Source organism: Aotus nancymaae, unplaced genomic scaffold (genome assembly GCF_030222135.1).
Source record: "Aotus nancymaae isolate 86718 unplaced genomic scaffold, 86718_ANA_hifiasm-v0.15.2.pri h1tg000011l, whole genome shotgun sequence".
NCBI classification, from domain to species: Eukaryota; Metazoa; Chordata; class Mammalia; order Primates; family Aotidae; genus Aotus; species Aotus nancymaae.
The window spans coordinates 41,988,510-42,009,580 of NW_026988422.1; the positions used below are offsets into that span (position 1 = coordinate 41,988,510).

The 21,071-nt window shown below is 41.0% G+C and overlaps 1 protein-coding gene across 3 annotated transcripts in view; it reads right to left on the bottom strand.

Annotated features, from left to right (window-relative positions):
- INO80 (INO80 complex ATPase subunit) overlaps window positions 1–10,942 on the bottom strand; it is a 111,872-nt gene extending 100,930 nt beyond the window's left edge. Inside the window, exons 1-5 of one of the 3 annotated variants that reach the window (XM_012462465.3) lie at window positions 10,708–10,940; window positions 10,296–10,465; window positions 10,137–10,204; window positions 5,625–5,786; window positions 1,937–2,057 (exon numbers count right to left, since the gene is read on the bottom strand). In XM_012462465.3, the coding sequence (XP_012317888.1) occupies window positions 1,937–2,057; window positions 5,625–5,786; window positions 10,137–10,204; window positions 10,296–10,465; window positions 10,708–10,850 (664 nt within the window). In that variant the 5' untranslated portion in view covers window positions 10,851–10,940. Of the gene's footprint in view, window positions 1–1,936; window positions 2,058–5,624; window positions 5,787–10,136; window positions 10,205–10,295; window positions 10,466–10,707 lie in introns of all 3 variants that reach the window. The other 2 variants (XM_012462466.3, XM_012462462.3) reach the window with 2 other exon arrangements.
- Between the last annotated feature and the right edge of the window lie 10,129 nt (window positions 10,943–21,071).

Here is a 21,071-nt window from a genome sequence, read left to right on the forward strand (position 1 = left end):
CTACTTGGTGGCAGTATCAAGTGGCTATACATCAATGTAATATGGGGAAAACAAGAAAAAAGTATACTTATGAAGTGGATAAAAAAAATAAGAGAAGAAAAAAGCATACTGACATGTTACTAAGACTTGCCAAGACAAAAACACATGGAAAAAAACCTTAATTCAGGATGGTAGAAGGGTGTGGAGGGTGAGAAAACACTAATAAAGATGTGGGAGAAAGATGGGAATACCAAAAAGAGCCTTTCTAAGTAGAATTTGTATCTTCAGGCTAGGTGCAGTGGCTCACGCCTGTAATTCCGGCACTTGGAGAGGCCGAGGCGGGCGACTTACCTGAGGTCAAGAGTTCGAGACCAGCCTGACCAACATGGAGAAACCTTGTCTCTACTAAAATTACAAAATTAGCCACATGTAGTGGCACCTGTAATCCCAGCCACTCGGGAGGTTGAGGCAGAGGAATCACTTGAACCAGGGAGGTGGAAGTTGTTATGAGCCAAGACTGTCCTACTGCACTCCTGCCTGGGCAACAAGAGTGAAAACTCTGTCTCAAAAGAAAAAAAAAAAAGGAAATACAAAAATTAGCCAGGCATGGTGGCGTGCACCTGTAGTCCCAGGTACTCGGGAGGCTGAGGCATGAGAATTGCTTGAATTCAGGAGAGAAAGGTTGCAGTGAGCTGAGATGGTGCCACTGCACTCTAGCCTGGGCAACAGAGTGAGATTCCATCTCAAAAAAAAAAATAAAAGAAGAATTCATACTTTCCAGGAAATAAAATTTGCCTTACAAACATAGTTTGCCAGGTGTGGTGGCCAACGCCTGTAATCCCAGCACTTTGGGAGGCTGAGCCGGGCTGATCACGAGGTCAAGAAATCGAGACCATGCTGGCCAACATGGTGAAACCCTGTCTCTACTAAAAACATACAAAAATCAGATGGGCATGGTGGTATGCGCCTATAGTCCCAGAAATTTAGGAGGGTGAGGCAGGAGATTCGCTTGAACCTGGAAGGCGGAGGTTGCAGTGAGCCAAGATCCTGCCACTGCAGTCCAGCCTGGGGACAGAGTGAGACTCTGCCTCAAAAAAAAAAAAAAAAGAAAAGAAAAAGAAAACCCCACAAAGATAGTTTAAAACTTTCTCTTTCAGTTTCCTTCCTGATATCCAGCTGCTCAGAGCTCAGTGAGAGAGGAAAGGACATTTCCTGGCAAACATGCAAACACTACAGGATCTATTTTAAATCACCTCGGACAGCAACAATGGTAACTTATTCCAAACACTTCAGGTTACTTTTCATACTTCTCTGTGCATAATCACTTCCTATCCCAGAACACTTGCAGTATTTGCAGAGAGTACATAAGAAAAATGGAACAATACACTAATTCTGCCTAAACCTTTAGCAAGGAATCTGCATTTAAGTCTTTCCAATTCTAGAAAAGACTATAAGCCAAATATGAATTAAGGTTAATAACACCATCTACCCTTCCTCTCTGTGGGTTCCACATCATGGATTCAACCAACCGAGGATCAAAAATATTCAAGGAAAAAAAAAAAAGAATGGTTGCAGCAGCTGTATACTGACTATGCACAATATAGGATAACAAGTATTTACACAGCATTTACATTGTATTAGGTATTATAAGTAATCTAGAGATGACTTAAAGTATAGGAGAGGATGTGGACAGGTCATATGCAAATACTACACCATTTTATATAAGGAACTGCAGCATCTCTGGATTTTGCTATCTGCTGAGGGTCCAGAATCCAATCGCCCATGAATATCAAGGGACAATTGTACTTGTTACTAATTAGAAAGGAGAGACTACAGTTTTTCAGGTAAGCAAGTTTCTACCATATGGACTGCATATAAAGTCCATATGTACCAGTAGGCCACATGCAATTATGAAACTAAAAATGAACATATGTGGAAGGCAGTTCAATATGCTCACCTTTAAGTTTCTTTTCCTCCTTGAATTTCTTTTTTTTGGGTCCAAGTAGGTGTCGTTGTTGTTCATAGAAAGGGTCGTATGTGGAGAGCAGGCCTGCACTGTAGTACTGATACTGCTGCAACTGAAGCAGGCAAAGACCATGATGGGCCTGTTTTCTACAGTACAGCCTTCAAATCATCTTTACTACAGAAAACTGAGCCAGAGGAAATCACAGCTCCTAAATACAGTATTCTTCCCCAAAAGAGATCAGTAACATTTAGCATATCAAAGGGAATCACTTCCTTAACTTCCAAACAAAATGAGTTCAACTCCTATATGTGTAACAGGTCACTGAAAATAATTTAAGAAAGGAAAACTCTATATGTTGAATTTCTACCATAATACTTACTTAAACCTGACATATACTGAGACAAGCAATTAATTCCTTGCAGAAATGTCTCCCCTTGGAAATTCACCACCAAGAAATAAACCACATTTCTATCACAGGTCCTCAAATTTACTGAGGTTCTGCATGCTTTTCTTTTTTTTCTCTCTCTCTTCATCTCCCACTAAGAAAGTGCCTCCTATAGTACCTCTGTTGCCAGGCTAGAGTACAGTGGCACAATCTTGGCTCACTGCAACCTCCGCCTCCTGGGTTCAAGCAATTCTCGTGCCTCAGCCTCCCAAGTAGCTGGGATTACAGGCACACACCACGACGCCCAGCTAATTTTTGTATTTTCAGTAGAGACAAGGCTTTACCATGTTAGCTAGGATGGTCTTGATCTTCTGACCTTGTGATCTGCCCGCCTCAGCCTCCCAAAGTGCTGGGATTACAGGCGTGAGCCACTGTGCCCGGCACCTCATGCTTGCTTTTCTACTTGTCATATGTCTGCTTCGAATACTTACCAGTCATCCCAAATCTTCAAACTTTCAAGTTTTTTCTCTCTTCATCTCACACTAAGAGTATGCTATTATTATAGATAGTGTCTACATTGCCAGAATTCTAACATATGAATAACATAATTCTTTCCATCTAGGAAGTGGCAAGTAAATGCTTTCAAATATTTCACTTAAATTAAGCCCAAAATCTGATATTAATTTTGTGTCACGTTACTTATGCATAAATATAAATTCAAATTAGGTAGCCCACTGTTAAATCTCTTTCCTGGATTATAGCCAAATAAATTCTCCAAGGACTGAAACAAGACTGAAAAATTAACGTGGAGAACTATTACAATGTCCTCTGTTAAAAATCAAAATTATATTAGCAGGCACTGAGCTGCATACTTAAAGTCTGAGAACCTTCCTATATGTATGTTTTACTTGAATTTAACAAACAAGGAAGCCAGGAATGGTGGCTCAGCTGGGCATCCTGGCTCACACCTGTAATCCCAACACTTTGGAAGGCCAAGGTGAGCAGATTATTTGAGGTCAAGAAGTCAAGACCAGCCTGGCCAACATGGTGAAAACACGTCTCTACTAAAAATACAAAAATTAGCCAGGCGTGGTGGCGGGCTTCTGTAGTCCCAGCTACTTGAAAGACTGAGGTGGAATTCCCTGAACCCAGGAAGCAGAGGTTGTAGTGAACCGAGGTCACGTCACTGTATTCCAGTATGGGTGACAGAGCAAGACTCCGGCTCAAAAAATAAAATAAAAATAAATAAAAAATAAACATAAGAAACAAGCAAATACTTGGAGCACCAAGTCCCTGAGTGCTAGAGTTTAAGGAGGAAGGAACTTTTTATATCAAAATGACCAGATATTCTGCTGACCACTTTTACAGGTTTATAAGGTTCAGCATATTATTCCAATGTCTCTGCACTAAGTTTGGACTTTAACAGCTAGAAAATTCTTAGGTCTTCAAATATACTACTGCTCATTATGTACAACATTCCACACTTGCAGAAACAGTCAGAAGGCTTTGGTAACAGCGTTCAAATAGTTGTCACTTAAAACTATCATCATTTTAATGTTAGTGTATGAAGATTTTTCCAAGAAACACTACTGCCAAAGAGCAACTGCATGAATGAGCAACACTAGAATGTAAACATTCTAGCAGTTCCTCAACAGGCTAAGCATGGAGTTTCCACGTGACCCAGCAATTTCTCTGTTAAGTATATAATCAAGAGAAATGAAAACACATCCACACAAAATCTGTACATAAATCTTCATAGCAGCATTATTCAAAATAGCCAAAAAGTAGAAATATGCTAATCATAGATCATGAACTGAACAAGGCATTTATAAAATAAGGTATAAATATAATGGAATACTTGCAAAAAAAAGGAAATACTGATACATGCTATAATATGAATCAATCTTGAATATATTACAGTGAGAGAAGCTGGACACAAACACATGTTGCATGATTCCATTTGTATGAAATGTCTAGAATGGGCACATTTATAGAAACAGAGTGGATTGGGCTGGGCATGGTGGCTCCCTGTAATCCCAGCACTTTGGGAGGCCAAGGCGGGTGGATCACCTGAGGTCAGGAGTTTGAGACCAACCTGGCCAACATGGTGAAACCTCATCTTTACTAAAAATACAAAACATAAGCCAGGCATGGTGGCACACACCTGTAAATTCCAGCTACTTGGGAGGCTAAGGTAGGAGAATCCCTTGAACCTGGGAGGTGGAGGTTGCAGTGAGCCAAGATCATGCCACTGCACTCCAGCCTGGTAAACAGAGCAAGACTTTGTCTCAAAAAGAAAAGAAAAGAAAAGAAAAAAAAACAGAGTGTATTAGTAGTTGTCTGGGGCTGAGGGATAGATAGAATAAGGGGTAACAGCTGAGAGGCATGCAGTTTCTTTATGAGGTGATGTAAATGTTCTGGAATTAGACAGTAATGCTAGTAACACGACTCTATGAATATATTTAAAAAAACACTGAATTGCACACTTTATAAGGCTAAAGTTCTGTTATGCCAATTATATCTCAATAAAGCTATTCTATCACTACCTAAACATAAAGTTAAAATGATGCATCTTTTTGAAGAACATATATTTTTAGTCTAGTAAATCTGAAGTATTAGTTTAATTTCATGAATTTCTGAGAATTTTAGGAAATTTTATTTACATTTTTTGAGACAGTATCTTGCTCTGTCGCCCAAGCTACAGTGCAGTGACACCCTCTTGGCTCACTGCAACCTCTGCCTCCTGGGTTCAAGCGATTCTCCTGACTCAGCTTCCCGAGTAGCATGGATTATAGGCGTGCTCCACAACTCCCAGCTAACTTTTTGTATTTTTAGTAGAGACAGGGTTTCACCATGTTGGCCAGGCTAGTCTTGAACTCTTGACCTCAAGTGATCTGCCCACCTAAGCCTCCCAAAGTGCTGGGATTAAAGCCATGAGCCACCACACCCAGTCAGGAATTTTTTTTTAAGTTCCAGGGTACATGTGCAACATGCGCAGGTTTGTTACACAGGTAGACATGTGCCACGGTGGTTTCCTGCACCTATCAACACGTCACCTATGTATTAAGCCCAGCACACATTAGCTGTTTTTCCTGATGCTCTCCCTTCTCCTACAACCACCTGCCCAGGCCCCAGTGTGTCCTGTTCCCCTCCCTGTGTCCATGTGTTCCCATTGTTCAGCTCCCACTTACTGCTGAGGATAATGATTTCCAGCTCCATAAAATGACATATCTTTAATAACTATAAACCAGAGGGTGAATACTCTGTATGAAGTGTTCCTCCTGAAACTCTTACCTCCTTGTCTTTACTATACTTATTTTGGTGAAGTTTCTTATATTTGTGTAGTCGAAGCATGTTGTGAAGTTCTTCTCTGCTGAGATTGAGTTCTTCTTCCTCATCATCATTGTCTTCACTTTGAGAATCAGCCTCGCTGGATTCATCACTTAGCAGAATGCTCTGAAAAGGGTCAGAATAGAAATGTATCTTTTACTATGAAGGAATTCCATTTATAATCCAAGCATTTTTTCCCAGATGAAAACAACAAAAAAACATCAGGAAGATGGTCATTCCAGTTCCCCTTATGATATGCTTTATAAATTCAACTGAAAAACACTAAGGATACCAATTAAACTTAGTGAATACAAATTAAAATGCAATAAACCATGGGATATGCTACCAGCAAGAAGGCTAAAAATTCCTCTGAATACTTACGTAAGTATAAACACTACATACATATCATATATATACGAACTATACATACATGCCAAAAACCAAGGCAAAAAAAAACAAAACAATGGCCAGGAGCAGTGGCTCACTCCTGTAATGCCAGCACTTTGGGAGGCCGAGGAGGGTAGATCACGAGATCAGGAGATCGAGATCATCCTGGCTAACACAGTGAAATGCAGTCTCTATGAAAACTACAAAAATTAGCCGGGCGTGGTAGCAAGCACCTGTAGTCCCAGCTACTTGGGAGGCTGAGGCAGGAGAATTGCTTGAACCCAGGAGGTGAGGTTTCAGTGAGCTGAGATCACACCACTGCATTCCAGCCTGGGCAACAAGAGCGAGACTCTGTCTCAAAAAACCAAACCAAACCAAAACAAACCAAACCAAACCAAAACAAAAAAAACACAACTACCTATAAGGTATAAAGAAATATAGAAAGCAAGCTGTAATGGCCCAAAAGGAAAAACGACCCAAATATCCATTTATTGATAAATGGATAAATAAAATGTGGAATATGCAGATAATGAGATATAATTCAGCCATGAAAAGGAATAAAGCATTAATAGGTGCTACAATATGAAGAATCTTGAAAATGTTATGCTAAATTAAAGAAGCCAGTCACAAAAGGTCACATTATCATAGGATTCAATTCACATAAAATGTCTAGGCTGGGAGTGGTGGCTCACACCTGTAATCTCAACACTTTGGCAGGCCTAGGCAGGAGGACTGCTTGAGGCTAGGATTTCGACACCAGCTTGGGCAACCTAGCAAGATATCTTCTCTACGGAAAAAGGCATGTGCCTATAATGACAACTACTTGGAAGACAGAGGAGGAAGGATTGCTTGACCCCAGGAGTCTGAGGATGCAGTGAGCTATGACTGCACCACTACACTCCAACCTGGGAGACAGAGCAAGAGCCTGTCTCTTAAAAAGAAAAAAAATCACGGAAGAGGCACATCAATACAGACAAAAAGCAGATTAGTGGCTGCCAAGGGACAGAGAAAATAGAAAATGGAGAGTGACTGCAAGCCGTGCACAGTGGCTCAAGCCTGTAATCTCAGCAGTTTGGGAAGCTGAGGTAGGCGGATCACAAGGTCAGGAATGCGAGACCAGCCTGGCCAAGATGGTGAAACCTTGTCTCTACTAAAAATATAAAAATTAGCTGGGCATGGTGGCATGCGCCTGTAGTCCTACCTACTTGGGAGGCTGAGGCAGAATTGCTTCAACACAGGAGGTGAAGGTTGAAGTGAGCTGAGATCGCACCACTACACTACAACCTGGACGACAGAGCAAGACTCCTTCTCAAAAAAAAAAAAGAGAGAGAAAAGAAAATGGAGAGCAAATGCTAATGGGTACAGGATTCATTTTAGAATGTTAAAAATGTTTTAAGATTGAATTGTAATGATGGGTATACAACTTAGTAAATATACTAAAAACTACTAAATTTTACCCTTTAAAAGGGTAAATTTGGCCAGGTATGGTGGCTCACACTCATAATCCCAGCACTTTGAGAGGCTGAGGTGGGCAGATTGCTTGAGTTCAGGAGTACAAGACTAGCCTGGGCAACACAGCGAAACCCCATCTCTATAAAAAAATTACTTGAACATAGCGGTGCCGGCCTGCCCTGCTTCAAAGGGGTAAGACTGGAGGATCACTAGAGCCTAGGAGGTCAAGGCTGCACTAAGCTGAGATTGCACCACCGTACTCTAACCAGGATAAAAAAATGAGACTCTGTCTCAAAAACAAACAGACAAATAAATAAATAATAAAATGAAAAGGTGAATTTTATGGCAATGAATTATATCTCAAAATTTCAAAATATGACAGCTAAGCATAACAATTTCTCCATTTCCAACAGCCTAAAGTGTCACTGGTATCGACCAAATTGGACCTTTTACATAAGCCTTTTGAAGGACCTAGTGATAATAAGGAAGGGTTTTAATTGCTTTTGAGTTCTTCATAGAAAAAGTATAAAAGAGAAATAATCGGTTTCAATAAAACAAATATTATCCTTAATTCAGATTGGCCACTGACAGTGATCTTCTAAGAGTATAAATGAGATTCACGAACTCTTCACTTGTAAACACTCCAATGGATTATTACTACAATTAGAGTAAAATACAAGTTTACTAACACAGTGAACAAGGCCCTATGTGATCATAATCTTGTAACCTCATCTTCTACCATCTTCCTCATTCACTGTACTTTAGCCATATTAGCCTTCTTTTTCTGCCAAACTTAGTAAGTTGTTTCTTTTCTCAGGACTTTTGCAGTTGTTTCTTCTGACTGGAATGCTATTACCTTAGGTATAACATGGTTCTCAGGCCACGCACAGTGACTCACACCTGTAATCCTAGCACTTTGGCAGGCTGAAGCAGGTGGATTACCTGAGGCTGGGAGTTCAAGACCAGTCTGGCCAACATAGTGAAACCCCATCTATACTAAAAATACAAAAAATTAGCCAGATACAGTGGCACACGCCTATAATCCCAGCTACTCTGGAGCCTGAGGCAGGAAAACCACTTGAATCCAGGAAGCAGAGGTTGCGGTGAGCTGAGATCACACCACTGCACTCCAGCCTGGGCTATAGAGCAAGACTTCATCTCAAGGAAAAAAAAATACGGTTCTCTGTGATCATTCAGAATCAGTTAAAGTACTACCTCTTTAAAGAAACCATGTTTATTTACTTGCTTACAGGCTTGTAACTGTCTGCCTCCTTTAGAATCTAAGTACCACTGGGCAGGAAATTTGTCCGACCATAATAGTACCTGGTACATCCACAGGGATGCACTAAATCAATATTTGCTAAATGACTAAACTACTTAGGATCTTATGGAAGATAGATTAATATTCCTGATTATGTGACCCAATGAGGGCAAACACTTCATCTGAAAAATTTTTGTACTTCCTTTCCCTTTAGTACTTTTTAACAAGTTAAGCATCCCTATTCCAAAAACCCAAATTACTCCAAAGTCTGAAAGGTTTTGAGCACCAGTAAGATGCCACAAGTGGAACATTCCACACCTAACTTCATGTGACAGGTCACAGTCAAAACACAGGTGTACAACACAGTTTATTCAGCATCCCCAAGGGAAAAATATAATTACCTTCAGGCTATGTATATAAGGTGTATATAAAATATAAATGAAGGCTGGGTGCCGTGGCTCACGCCTGTAATCTCAGTACTTTGGGCCAAGGTGGGTGGATTACCTGAGGTCAGAAGTTCGAGACCAGCCTGATCAACATGGTGAAACCCTATCTCTACTAAAAATACAAAGTATTAGCCAGGTGCTATGGCAGGCGCCTATAATCCCAGCTACTTGGGAGGCTGTGACCCAGGAGGTGAAGGTTGCAGTGAGCCAATGGTGCCACTGCACTCCAGTTGGGCAACAGAGTGAGACTCTGTCTCAAGCAAACAAACAAACAAACAAAAACCATAAATGAATTTGGAGTTTATTAACTTGGGTTCCATCTCTAAGCTTATTATTGTGTATTGCAAATATTTAAAAAAAGAAAATATGAGGCCAGGTGTAGTGGCTTATACCTGTAATCTCACCACTTTGGGAGGCCAAGGCGCAGAGACCACCTGAGGTCAGGAATTCGAGACCAGCCTACTTAATATAGTAAAACCCTGTTTCTACTAAAAATACAAAACATTATCCAGGCATGGTGGTGCATGCCTGTAATCCTAGCTACTCAGGAAGCTGAGGCAGGAGAATCGCTTTAACCCGGCAGGTGGAGGTTACAGTGAGCCGAGATCGCCCCACTGCACTCCAGCTTGGGCAACAAGAACGAAACTCCATCTGAAACAAACAAACAAACAAACAACAACAAAAAATCTGAAACACGTCTGGTCTCAAGCACTTCAGGTAAGAGATATTCAACCTGTACTCATTCATGTTTGCTAAAATGACTTCACTGAATCCTTCATATTTTGTCAACAATATCTTCAAAAAACCAAATCCAGCATCAAAGACTAATATTTGAAAAACTGTCAATCTGCCAAAATGAGTTGATAACTTTCCCATCTATCAGTAACTTTAGTAGACTATCTGCATTGTAAACACTCTGCTATCTCTTACCTTTAGCCACTTTCTGCTCTTCTTCAGCTTAGAGAAATTATATAAATTCCCCTTATCACATTTTGATTCTGTATAAAGAAACACAAAGAATAAAAATATTTAAGGATGACTGCCCCAAGATAAGTGATAGTCCAAAGAGGGATCTCACACAACACTGACCTGACTGTAGCACACCATTCAGAGAATATGTGTTTAACATTCCAGAATTGCCTGCTCCAGAAGTTTCACCAAGCAATGAATCTGGAGGTTCTTCCTTAACTTGTATTAAGGGATCCCCAGACTGGGGCAATAAGGGATTACTGTCATCCAGTCCATCTTCACTGTCATCACTATAAATTGAAGAATGAGTCCACAATTACAACTGACCCAGCAAAATATTATAACTTAAAGTTAACAGAACTGGACACTTTACAGAAGAAACTGATCCTCTGAAATAAGTTGTTTTTATTTGAAAAAGGCAAAAGAAAATATCAAATATAAAAATCATAAGATACTTTAATCCTATAAAATCTATAAGGATGGTGGAAATCAGGAATTTGGTAAAACACATTACAAAGATACAATAACATACCTAGAAATATTCCTGTTGAAGATGGCTGACGTTTGTCGCAAGAAATGGTCCAACCGGAGGGCCCTCTCCAAGTACTGAAGATAGAGGGGCTTTGCCAGCTCAGTGCAGCCGCCATCATCCCTGGCACCCAACTCCGAGGCCATAGAACAAATCTGTCTTCATGCACAAGGACCTCTGACTGCACGGCTGCAGAACAGAGATAAGAAGTGAAAGATGAAATTACTATTCATTCTCCCCTTCTCTTGACTGCTTGCTCCCAATGTGAAGAGAAATCAGACCTTCCAGAACACAAGACACTGAGAAGATAGGACGTCTACAGAAAGATCATGCTAAAGCTCTTGTTTCCTAAAGCAAAGGCAGAAGTTAAAAGGATATGAAAAATATCAAAATACAACAGCAACACGGTTACATTTCACAATGAAAATTCGTATTATACTTTTTCAAAACAGTATCTTAAAATGTATACCCACTTCCTTTATTCCTTTCAATAAACAATTATCTAAAACTATGAATAAATAAATATCCAAATCTATACCCCAAGCTCACTGTCGGGAACCTCAAAAAGGAAAGTACTATAGGAGCACTCGTTCTCAGCAACACCTTCAAAATAGGTGCTCTCCTGTTTATTTTGTATTCATATTCGTACATACATGTAAGGTACCTTATTTATAAAGGAATAGATGTATTAGCAGAGTATTTTACTATCCTTTGTAAAAATGCCATAATGAGCAAAATTTAGAAATGATTTAGAAAGTTGGAGCAAAAAGGCTGGAATGCAATGACACAATCTTGGCTCACTGCAACCTCCACCTCCAGGTTCAAGCAATTCTCCTGCCTCAGCCTCCAGAGTAGCTAGGATTACAGATGCCCGCCACCACACCCAGCTAAGTTTTGTATTTTTAGTAGAGACAGGAAGGGAAACTCCTGACCTCAGGTGATCCACCCACCTCAGCCTCCCATACAGGCATGAGCCACCACACCCGGCCCCATAAATTATTTTATTAAAAGTTCTTAAAACAAACTAAGTGAGGCCGGGTGTGATGGCTCACACCTGCAATCCCAGCACTTTGGGAGGCAGAGGCAGGCGAATCACTCTCTGAGGTTAGGAGTTCAAGACCAGCCTGACCAACATGGGGAAACCCCAACTCTACTAAAAATACAAAAATTAGCCAGACGTGGTGGCAGGTGCCTGTAATCCCAGCTACTTGGGAGGCTGAGGCAGGAGAATCTCTTGAACCCGGGAGGAGGAGGCTGCAGTAAGATGAGGAGGTTGCAGTGAGCCAAGACTGTGCCATTGCACTCCAGTGGGGGAATGAGAGTGAAACTCCATTTCAAAAAAAAAAAAAAAAAACCTAGCCCGGTGCAGTGGCTCATGCCTGTAATCCTAGTACTTTGCAAGGCTGAGGCAGGTGGATCACAAGGTCAGAAATTCGAGACCAGCCTGGCCAACACAGTGAAACCCCGTCTCTATTAAAAATACAAAAAATTGGCCGAGCATGGTAACACATGCCTGTAGTCCCAACTACTCAGGAGGTTGAGGCAGGAGAATCGCTTGAACCCTAGAGGGAGAGGTTGTGGTAAGCTGAGATCACACCACTGCACTCTAGCCTGGGTTACAGAGAGACTCTGGTCTCAAAAATACAAAACAAAACAAAACAAAACAAAACTAAGTGATAAGCTTTAAAGGCAATCATACATCTTTGAGTTGTCTTTTCTTATTTTTACAGTTTTCTAATACAATCTTTCTACCTAAAAGAGTGTATCTTCTAGAAAAAGAAAAAAGGAGAAAAATATTCATGACTGACCATAAAAAGTTCCAGATATGAAATCAAAAGCACAAAAGATCAAAAATTAGACCATGCAAATTTAAAATACGTACACTTTAAAAGATATCATTAAGAAAATTAAGACTAACCAGGCATAGTTGCTCATGCCTATAATCCCAGCACTCTGGAGACTGAGCTGAAAGGATCACTTGAGCCCAGGAGAACAAGATAAACATAGTGAGAACCCCTTTCTATAAAAAAATTTAAAATTAACTGGGCATGGTGGCACACGCCTCTGGTCAAACTATTCGAGAGGCTGAAGCAGGAGAACCACTTATCCCCCAGGAGGTTGACGCTACAGTGAGCCAAGATCGTGCCACTGCACTCCAGCCTGGGTGACAGAGCAAACAAAAAGAGAAAAGGAAGGAGAGAAAATGAAGACAAGCCAGAGACTAGAAGATACTTGCAAGTCATCTATCTGATAAAGGTCTTGTATCCACATAAACAACTTTTTTTTTACACAGTTGTCTGCGTGTATATATAACTCTTACAACTCAGTAAGATAACCCCAATTTAAAAATGGGCAAAAGACTGTGAACAGACATTTTACCAAAGAAGATGTATGACTACCTAACAGACACATGAAAAAATGCTGAACATCAATAAATCAAAATTACAACAAAATACTACTTTATACCCACTAAAATAAAAAAAAAAAAAAAAGATAGGCTAGACACAATGGCTCACACCTATAATCCCAACATTTTAGGAGGCTGAAGTGGGTGGATCACTTGAGCCCAGGAGTTTGAGACCAGCCTGGGCAACAGAGCAGGACCCCGTCTCTACAAAAAATTAAAAAATTAGCCAAGCATGTTGATGCATGCCTGTAGTGCCAGCTACTCAAGAGCCTGAGGCAAGAAGATTGCTTGAGCCCAGGAAGTCAAGGCTGCAGTAGCTACCATTGTGCCACTGCACTCCAGCCTGGAGTAAGACCATGTCTCAAAAAAAAAAAAAAAAAAAAAAAGACTAGACAGAGAGAGAGAGGGAAAGAAAAAGGTAAGAAAGAAAAACATTCTAAACTCCCACTGTGGTGATAGTTGTAAATTTACCAAAAGTCACTGAACTGTATATTTTATTTAAATTAGGTGGATTTCATAGTATGTAAATTTTCAGTCTTGGTAATAAAAAGGAAAAAAATGTTCAAAAATACTTTTGGCCAGGTGCAATGGCTGAAGCTTGTAATCCCAGCACTTTGGGAGGTGAGGGAGAGGACTGCTTGAGCTCAAGAGTTCAAGACCAGCCTGAGTAACACAGTGAGACCTCATCTCTACAAAAAAATTAAAAGATCAGCTGAGCGTGGTGGCATGCACCTCAGCTACTTGGGAGGCTGAGGAGGGAAGATGATTTGGCCCAGGATGCTGACCTCAGTGAGCCATGAATGCACCTTTGTACTTCAAGTACTGGGATTATAGGTATGAGCTACCCACTGGGCCAACAATTATTTTTTAATCACCTTTTAAAATTGTTGGCCTCTCAATTCAGCCTATTCTTGATTAGTCTGTTAAAAAGCTGCTGCTATAATAACCACTTTCATCTCTATTTGTCTCTCATTCTCTACAAGAAAACTGCATGGCCACCTACCTGATCCATCCGTTATTGTCCAACTTCAACAGAACACTTGATACTTCTCAATAACCCTTTTACCTACCTTCTATCAATTGTTCCTCATTCTCTACAAAGATTACTTCAAACCTTTTACCTCTTCCTCAAAATTCTAAAGTCATTCCCCACCTCATCTTGGAAGAGCTTGAGGAGCAAATCATTCCATCCTTTTATTTCACCTTAGCGCAATAGTTTCCTCTCTTATTTGTTGTGATATCTGAGTCACCAACACAAATAGACTTTATCTGTAACTCTTAGTCAAGCTGATTCTCCATATTAGTACAAAAGATATGACTATTTCTTGCCAGGCACAGTGGCTCATGCCTGTAATCCCAGCACTTTGGGAAGCTGAGGCAGGCGGATCATTAGGTCAGGAAATGGAGACCATCCTGGCTAACACAGTGTAACCCCATCTCCTATAAAACTACAAAAAATTAGCCGGGCATGGTGGCAAACCACCAGTAGTCCCAGCTACTTGGGAGGCTGAGGCATGAGAACCCCTTGAACCTGAGATGGAGGTTGCAGTGAGCCAAGATCAGATTGAGCCACTGCACTCCAGCCTAGGAAACACAGTGAGATTCTGTCTCAAAAAAAAAAAAAAAAAAAAAAAAGACTATTTCTTATGTCATCTATTATGGGTCATGCCCATGCATTTGCATTTTAACTTATTTATGTTTCCCCAATATATTAAAATTAGTGCATCATACTCCTTTTTAAAATTACATACAGATTATATTACCTATGGATTTCACTTCAGGATTTAAAAAGGGGCATATTATAAAATATTTGTAATAAAAAAGGAGAGTTGGGTCTAATACATTTGAGGACCATGCTCTCTGATAACCACTGTTTATCAGAATGAATGAAAGGAAGTTCATATTGCTGAATGACTCTTGCCTTTAGATACTCCACTTTTCTTTGAAAACTTGGACTATTCCTTGTTTACCTCCTTGACTGTAACTTTATTCTAAATGTGGAGTACACCAAAGTTCTGTCATCTATTCCTATCTCTTAGAAAATCTCATCTTCACTTTGGGAGGCCGAGACAGACAGATCACTTGAGGTCAGGAGTTCGAGCCCAGCCCGACCAACATGGAGAAACCCCAACTCTACTAAAAATACAAAATTAGCTGGGCGTGGTGGTGCATGCCTGTAATCCCAGCTACTCTGGAGGCTGAAGCAGGAGAATCACTTGAACCCGGGAGGCAGTGAGCTGAGATCGCACCATTGCACTCCAGCCTGGGCAACAAGAGCAAAACTCTGTCTTTAAAATAAAAAAATAAAAAAAACTCATCTTCTACCAGGAATTCAATTAACACTGCTGTATGACTGACCTTCTGGCTCTCAACTTGCAAAGCATACAATCCACATTTCTAGATGCTTTCTAAGCCCCTACAAACTCAAACTTCTCATATGCCTCCATAGCAGCTAGTTCACCTGTCTTTTTTATATAACAATTATTCAGACTCAAAATCTATCAATCATTTTTTACACCCCCTTCTACTTCTCTCCTGACATGCAATGAGTCCCAATGTGTAGTAAATTCTTCTTTGGGAATAATGTCTGGAAATGTCCATTTCTTCCCATCATCAGTGTTTTGATTTAGCTTCTTAACATCTCACACCTAGACTACTACTTCCTAATTGAGTTTCCCACCTCCAGGTTCTTCTCACTCTAATCCATCCTGGCAGATACTGCCAGATCAGCATTCCCAAACCATCATTCGGTTTTTATTATTTTTTGAGACAGGGTCTCGCTTTGTCACCTCGGCTGGAGTACAGTGGCGCAATCTCAAACTCACTGCAACCTCCATCTCCCTGGCTCAAGCATCTCTCCCATCTCAGCTGGGATTGCAGGCGCCCGCCACCACCCCCAGCTAATTTTTCATATTTTCAGTAGAGATGGGGTTTCACCATCTTGGCCAGGCTGGTCTCAAACTCCTGACCTCAAGTGATCCACCTGTCTTGACCTCCCAAAGTGCTGGAATTACAGGTGTAACCCACCATGCCCAGCCCAAAATCATCATTCTGATTATGTCATTAGTTCCTCAACAGCACTCCAAAACTCAATAAAATCTAAATTCTTCAGCTTGAAATTCAAAGGCCTTTATAATCTGATTTTGAGTTACCTTTTTCAATGTAATCTTTTGCTACTTCCTCACATTCCAGACAATAAGAGTTCCTTTAAAATGTCTCTTAACTTCCTCTCAGATCTGTCTCACTTCAAGCAAAGAGCTCTTTAAGGGCCGGGCGCGGTGGCTCACGCCTGTAATCCCAGCACTTTGGGAGGCCGAGGCAGGTGGTTCACGAGGTCAAGAGATCGAGACCATCTTGGTCAACATGGTGAAACCCCGTCTCTACTAAAAATACAAAAAATTAGCTGGGCATGGTGGCACGTGCCTGTAATCCCAGCTACTCAAGAGGCTGAGGCAGGAGAATTGCCTGAACCCAGGAGGCGGAGGTTGCGGTGAGCTGAGATCGCGCCATTGCACTCCAGCCTGGGTAACAAGAGCAAAACTCCATCTCAAAAAAAAAAAAAAAAAGCTCTTTAAAATTCACCTGACCACAGGCTCCTAACTGTCACTGCTAAGGGTGAAAGAACTATTCAATATGTTTTCAGAACAATTCATCATTGAATAGCCTGTTCCACACCCTGAACTCTTGCTCTTTAATCTTCATTATCCTGAATCTGAACTGTGATCCTACTTCAGCTGCCCTGCCAACAGCTTCATGTTAATGGTAAACTGTATGCTTCAGAATCATACTCACATATATAAGACTTCCTAAGCTGTGTTCAGGGGTAATCCTGGGCTGATTGCTTTGCGCTCTCTAGTCACTGCTAGGCCCTTACTTTTTTCTTTTATTTTTCCCCCAGAGGGAGTTTCACTCTGTCACCAAGGCTGGAGTACAGTGGTCCAATCCTGGCTGACTACAACCTCTGCTTCCCAGTTCAAGCGATTCTCCTGCCCCAGCCTCCCACGTAACTGGGATTACAGGCATGCGCCACCAGGCCCGGCTAATTTTTTTTGCATTTTTAGTAGAGACGGAGTTTCAACATGTGGGCCAAGCTGGCCTCAAACTCCTGACCTCAAGTGATCCATCCGCCTTGGCCTCCCAAAGTGCTGGGATTACAAGCTTGAGCCACCATGCCCAAACAACTTCTTACCAGTGTTTATATTGTACAGAATTATGTATTCTGTACAAAATTCCCTTTTATATTAGTTTTACTATAAGGCAGTTTCATTTTGGGAGTGGACACACTTAACCAGTCTGGGTAGTAACAGAGAAGTTACGTGGCACTGTGTTCCCCAAAGAAGACTGAAAATCAAAGCTCAGGTAATTCATCCCAAAGACAAACCATCTGCAAATAAAAATGAGCTGAACATACACTAACTGGATCCTGCTTTTCAATCTGTAGATATTTCAGTCAGTCATATCTTTGATGATTAAATAAAGAGCAAAGGTAATTACTTTTACTCTATTCACTAATGGTCTAACAATCAACAAGGAGATGTTCACATCAAACCAGGTGGTTGATATATACTTCTTTAAATGTTAGACATTTTCCTTTATGCAAAAAGCTTGGGGGGCAGGCACCTCCATTATAAAGAATTCCAAGTGGGGATCCAAATTTCTCTATTTTCTCAAATAGTAAGGAGGCTACACACACACACATTCTATTGAGAGCTATGTGCCAAATATTTCATATGTGTATGCATTTTATATACACATTAATTCATTTAAACTTTATATGATGTAGATACTATTACAACTGCCATCTTACATACAAAAAAACTGAGTTTAACTAACTCGCCCAAGATCATATAAACAGAAGTAGGCTAAGATCGGAATCCAAGAAGTGTGACTTCAAAGTCCCACAAGATTAAGTACTCCAATAGTCTGAAGTATATCCAGCAAATTAGAGGCTCCTAGGACATAAAACCATGCCACTGGAGTATTTCAAGGAGCATTTTAATGTACTCAATCATTCAATCATTTGTTTATATCAATATAAAACTTTATTTCATACTCTGGATCATAATCCAATTCTGCTTTAATTTTCCTACTCAAATTGTTCCAGCTTTGGCCACTGGAAACTCTGAGTTGGTTCCTTTGCTCCTTTGCCATAGGCCCGTCAATGTGAAATGTTATTGTTTTTAGACCACTTCCTTATTTTTTGATAAAACAAGATACTCAAGGTTCATCTTATATATATTTCCTACCTCAAGCACAGAATCAACCATTTCTCCAAGAAGCCCTAGTTTCTTTTATTGGAGAATAGTATTAGAAAATAAGATCTGGGGAAAGGTATGTTGGCTCACACCTGTAATCCCAACACTTTAGCAGGCTGAGGTGGGAGGAGTACTTGAGCCCAGGAGTTTAAGACCAGCCTGGGTAACATAGGGAGACCCCCTCTTCTATAAAAATAGAAAAATCTGGCTGATCACAGTGACTATGCCTATAACGCCAGCATTTTGGGAGGCCGAGTCAGGCGAATCACTTCAGCTCTGGAGTTCAAGAACAGTCTGGGCAGCATAGCAAAACCCCATCTCTATGAAAAATACAAAAATTAGCTGTATGTGGTAGCAAGAACCTATAGTCCCAGCTACCTGGGAGGCTGAGGTGCAAAGATGGCTTAAGCCCGGGAGACAGAGGTTACTGTGAGCTGAGATTACGCCAACGCACTCCAGCCTGGGTGACAGGGCCAGACCTGTCTCAAAAAAACAGAAGGAAAGAAAAAAAAAATTGCTGAGCATTGTGGCATATACCTGCAGTCTCAGTACCAGCTATTTGGGAGGCTGAGGTGGGAGGATAGCTTGAGTCCAAAAGGTCATCGCTGCAGTGAACACGCCACTGCACTCCAGCCTGGGTGACAGAGCAAGACCCCTGTCTTAAAAAAGAGAGAGAGAAACCAAGATCTGGGCACTAGACGCACTCAAGCTATTGTTTCTATCAACTTTCTCAGCTGACAAAGGATAGAAATATGTGTGTATATTAATTCAAGTATATACATATATCTATATTTCTACATGTTAACATGGAACTATTTTGTACTGATATCTCCAGCTTAAATCCATTACCACAAAGATTATTCTAGCCTCCTCCCCTTGCTTAACTGTAAATTCTACTCCAACAGTGAGAAGCCTGCCTCCTGCCATCCATTTACTTAATTCTTCAATTGTAGTATATACATATGCAATCAGTATCAGAATTGTTAACTTCTATCCCTTTGGGAAGTAACTTTATCAATTAAAGTATAAGGGTTAGATACAGTTCCTTTTGTCTTACAAATTCCATTCATTTCCAGAGTTACTTAAGTCAGCACCTTCCTCCCTTTTAGCAATGGTGCTTCACTCATTTGTGATAGTTTCTCCTGTTAAGGTCTGCATTCCTGAAATTCCTTGACCTCTTAAAAAGTTTTTTCATATTTGCATACATTAAAGTTTACTCTTAGGCCCAGCACAGTGGATCACACCTGCAATCCCAGCACTTCTGGAGGCCAAGGCGGGCAATGACTTGAGGCCCCGAGTTCGAGACCAGCCTGGCCAACATGGTGAAACCCCATTCCTACTAAAAATACAAAAATTAGCTGGGCATTGTGGTGCACACCTGTAATCCCAGCTACCTGGAAGGCTGAGGCAGGAGAATTGCTTGAACCTGGGAGATGGAGGCTGCAGCGGGCCATGATCATGCCACTGCACTACAGCCTGGGTGACAGAGTAAGACTCTGTCATTAAAAAATAAGTAAATAGGCAGGGCGTGGTGGCTCATGCCTGTAATCCCAGCACTTTGGGAGGCCGAGGCGGGTGGATCATTTGAGGTCAAGGAGTTCCCGACCAGCCTGGCCAACACAGTGAGACCCCGTATCTACTAAAAATACCAAAATTAGCCAGGGTCGTGGCAGGCACCTGTAATTCCAGCTACTCAGGAAGCTGAGGCAGGAGAATCACTTGAGCCTGGGAGCAGAGTTTGCAGTGAGCTGGGATTGTGCCACTGCACTCCAGCCTGGGCCACAGAGTGAGCCTATGTCGAAAGGAAAGGAAAAGGAAAAGGAAAAGGGAAAGGAAAGGAAAGGAAAGGAAGGCAGGAAGGCAGGTTTACTCTTTGTGCTGTAAAGTTCTATGGGTTTGACGAATGCATAATGTCATGTGTCCACCATTACAGTGTCAAACAGAATACTTTAATGAAGCAGTAATTTTAACTGAATTAAATGATACAACTCTCAGTGGGAACAGCATGGTAAGGAAGAAAGAAGATTAAGTCAAGAGCTGTGAGATGAATCCACTGATACACCACAAATAGACTAGGACTGGCAGTTACCCTCTCTGGGTCTCAGTAGTTCCACTATAAAATGGCGGTTCAATTAGACTAATAATATACACCATTTATTAAACACTCCGTGTCAGGAATGGTGCTAACCACGTCACATGTATTGCCTCGTTTATTTCTAACAACGCTATAAAGTAGACACTGAGAGAGCAGGACATCCACCTTCAGAACGGGAACGTTTGTACAAAACGGAGAATTAAATAAGGGTGATATTGAAAAATGCAAGAATATTTTTGCTCAGAAGCATGTCATGTCCAGTGTTACAGCATGGAAAAGGGAGGCTAGCAAAACACTGGGCCAAATCTCCACAGTCTCTTCAGAAAGAAGACAGCTCAGGCTGTTGGATTCTCTTACACACATGCCAACAAGAAAAAAAGCATCACCTGGGGAGAGGATACACTGATATGGTATTTGCAGAATCCTAAGAAGTACATCCCTGAAACAAAAATTATCTTCGCCAGCATCAATAAGAAAGAAAAGGAAGACTTGATAGCTTACCTAAAAAAACTACTAACGGCTAGGCACAGTGGTTCATGCCTGTAATCCCAACACTTTGGGAGGCTGAGGCAGGTGGAACACCTGAGGTCAGGAGTGCGAGACCAGACTG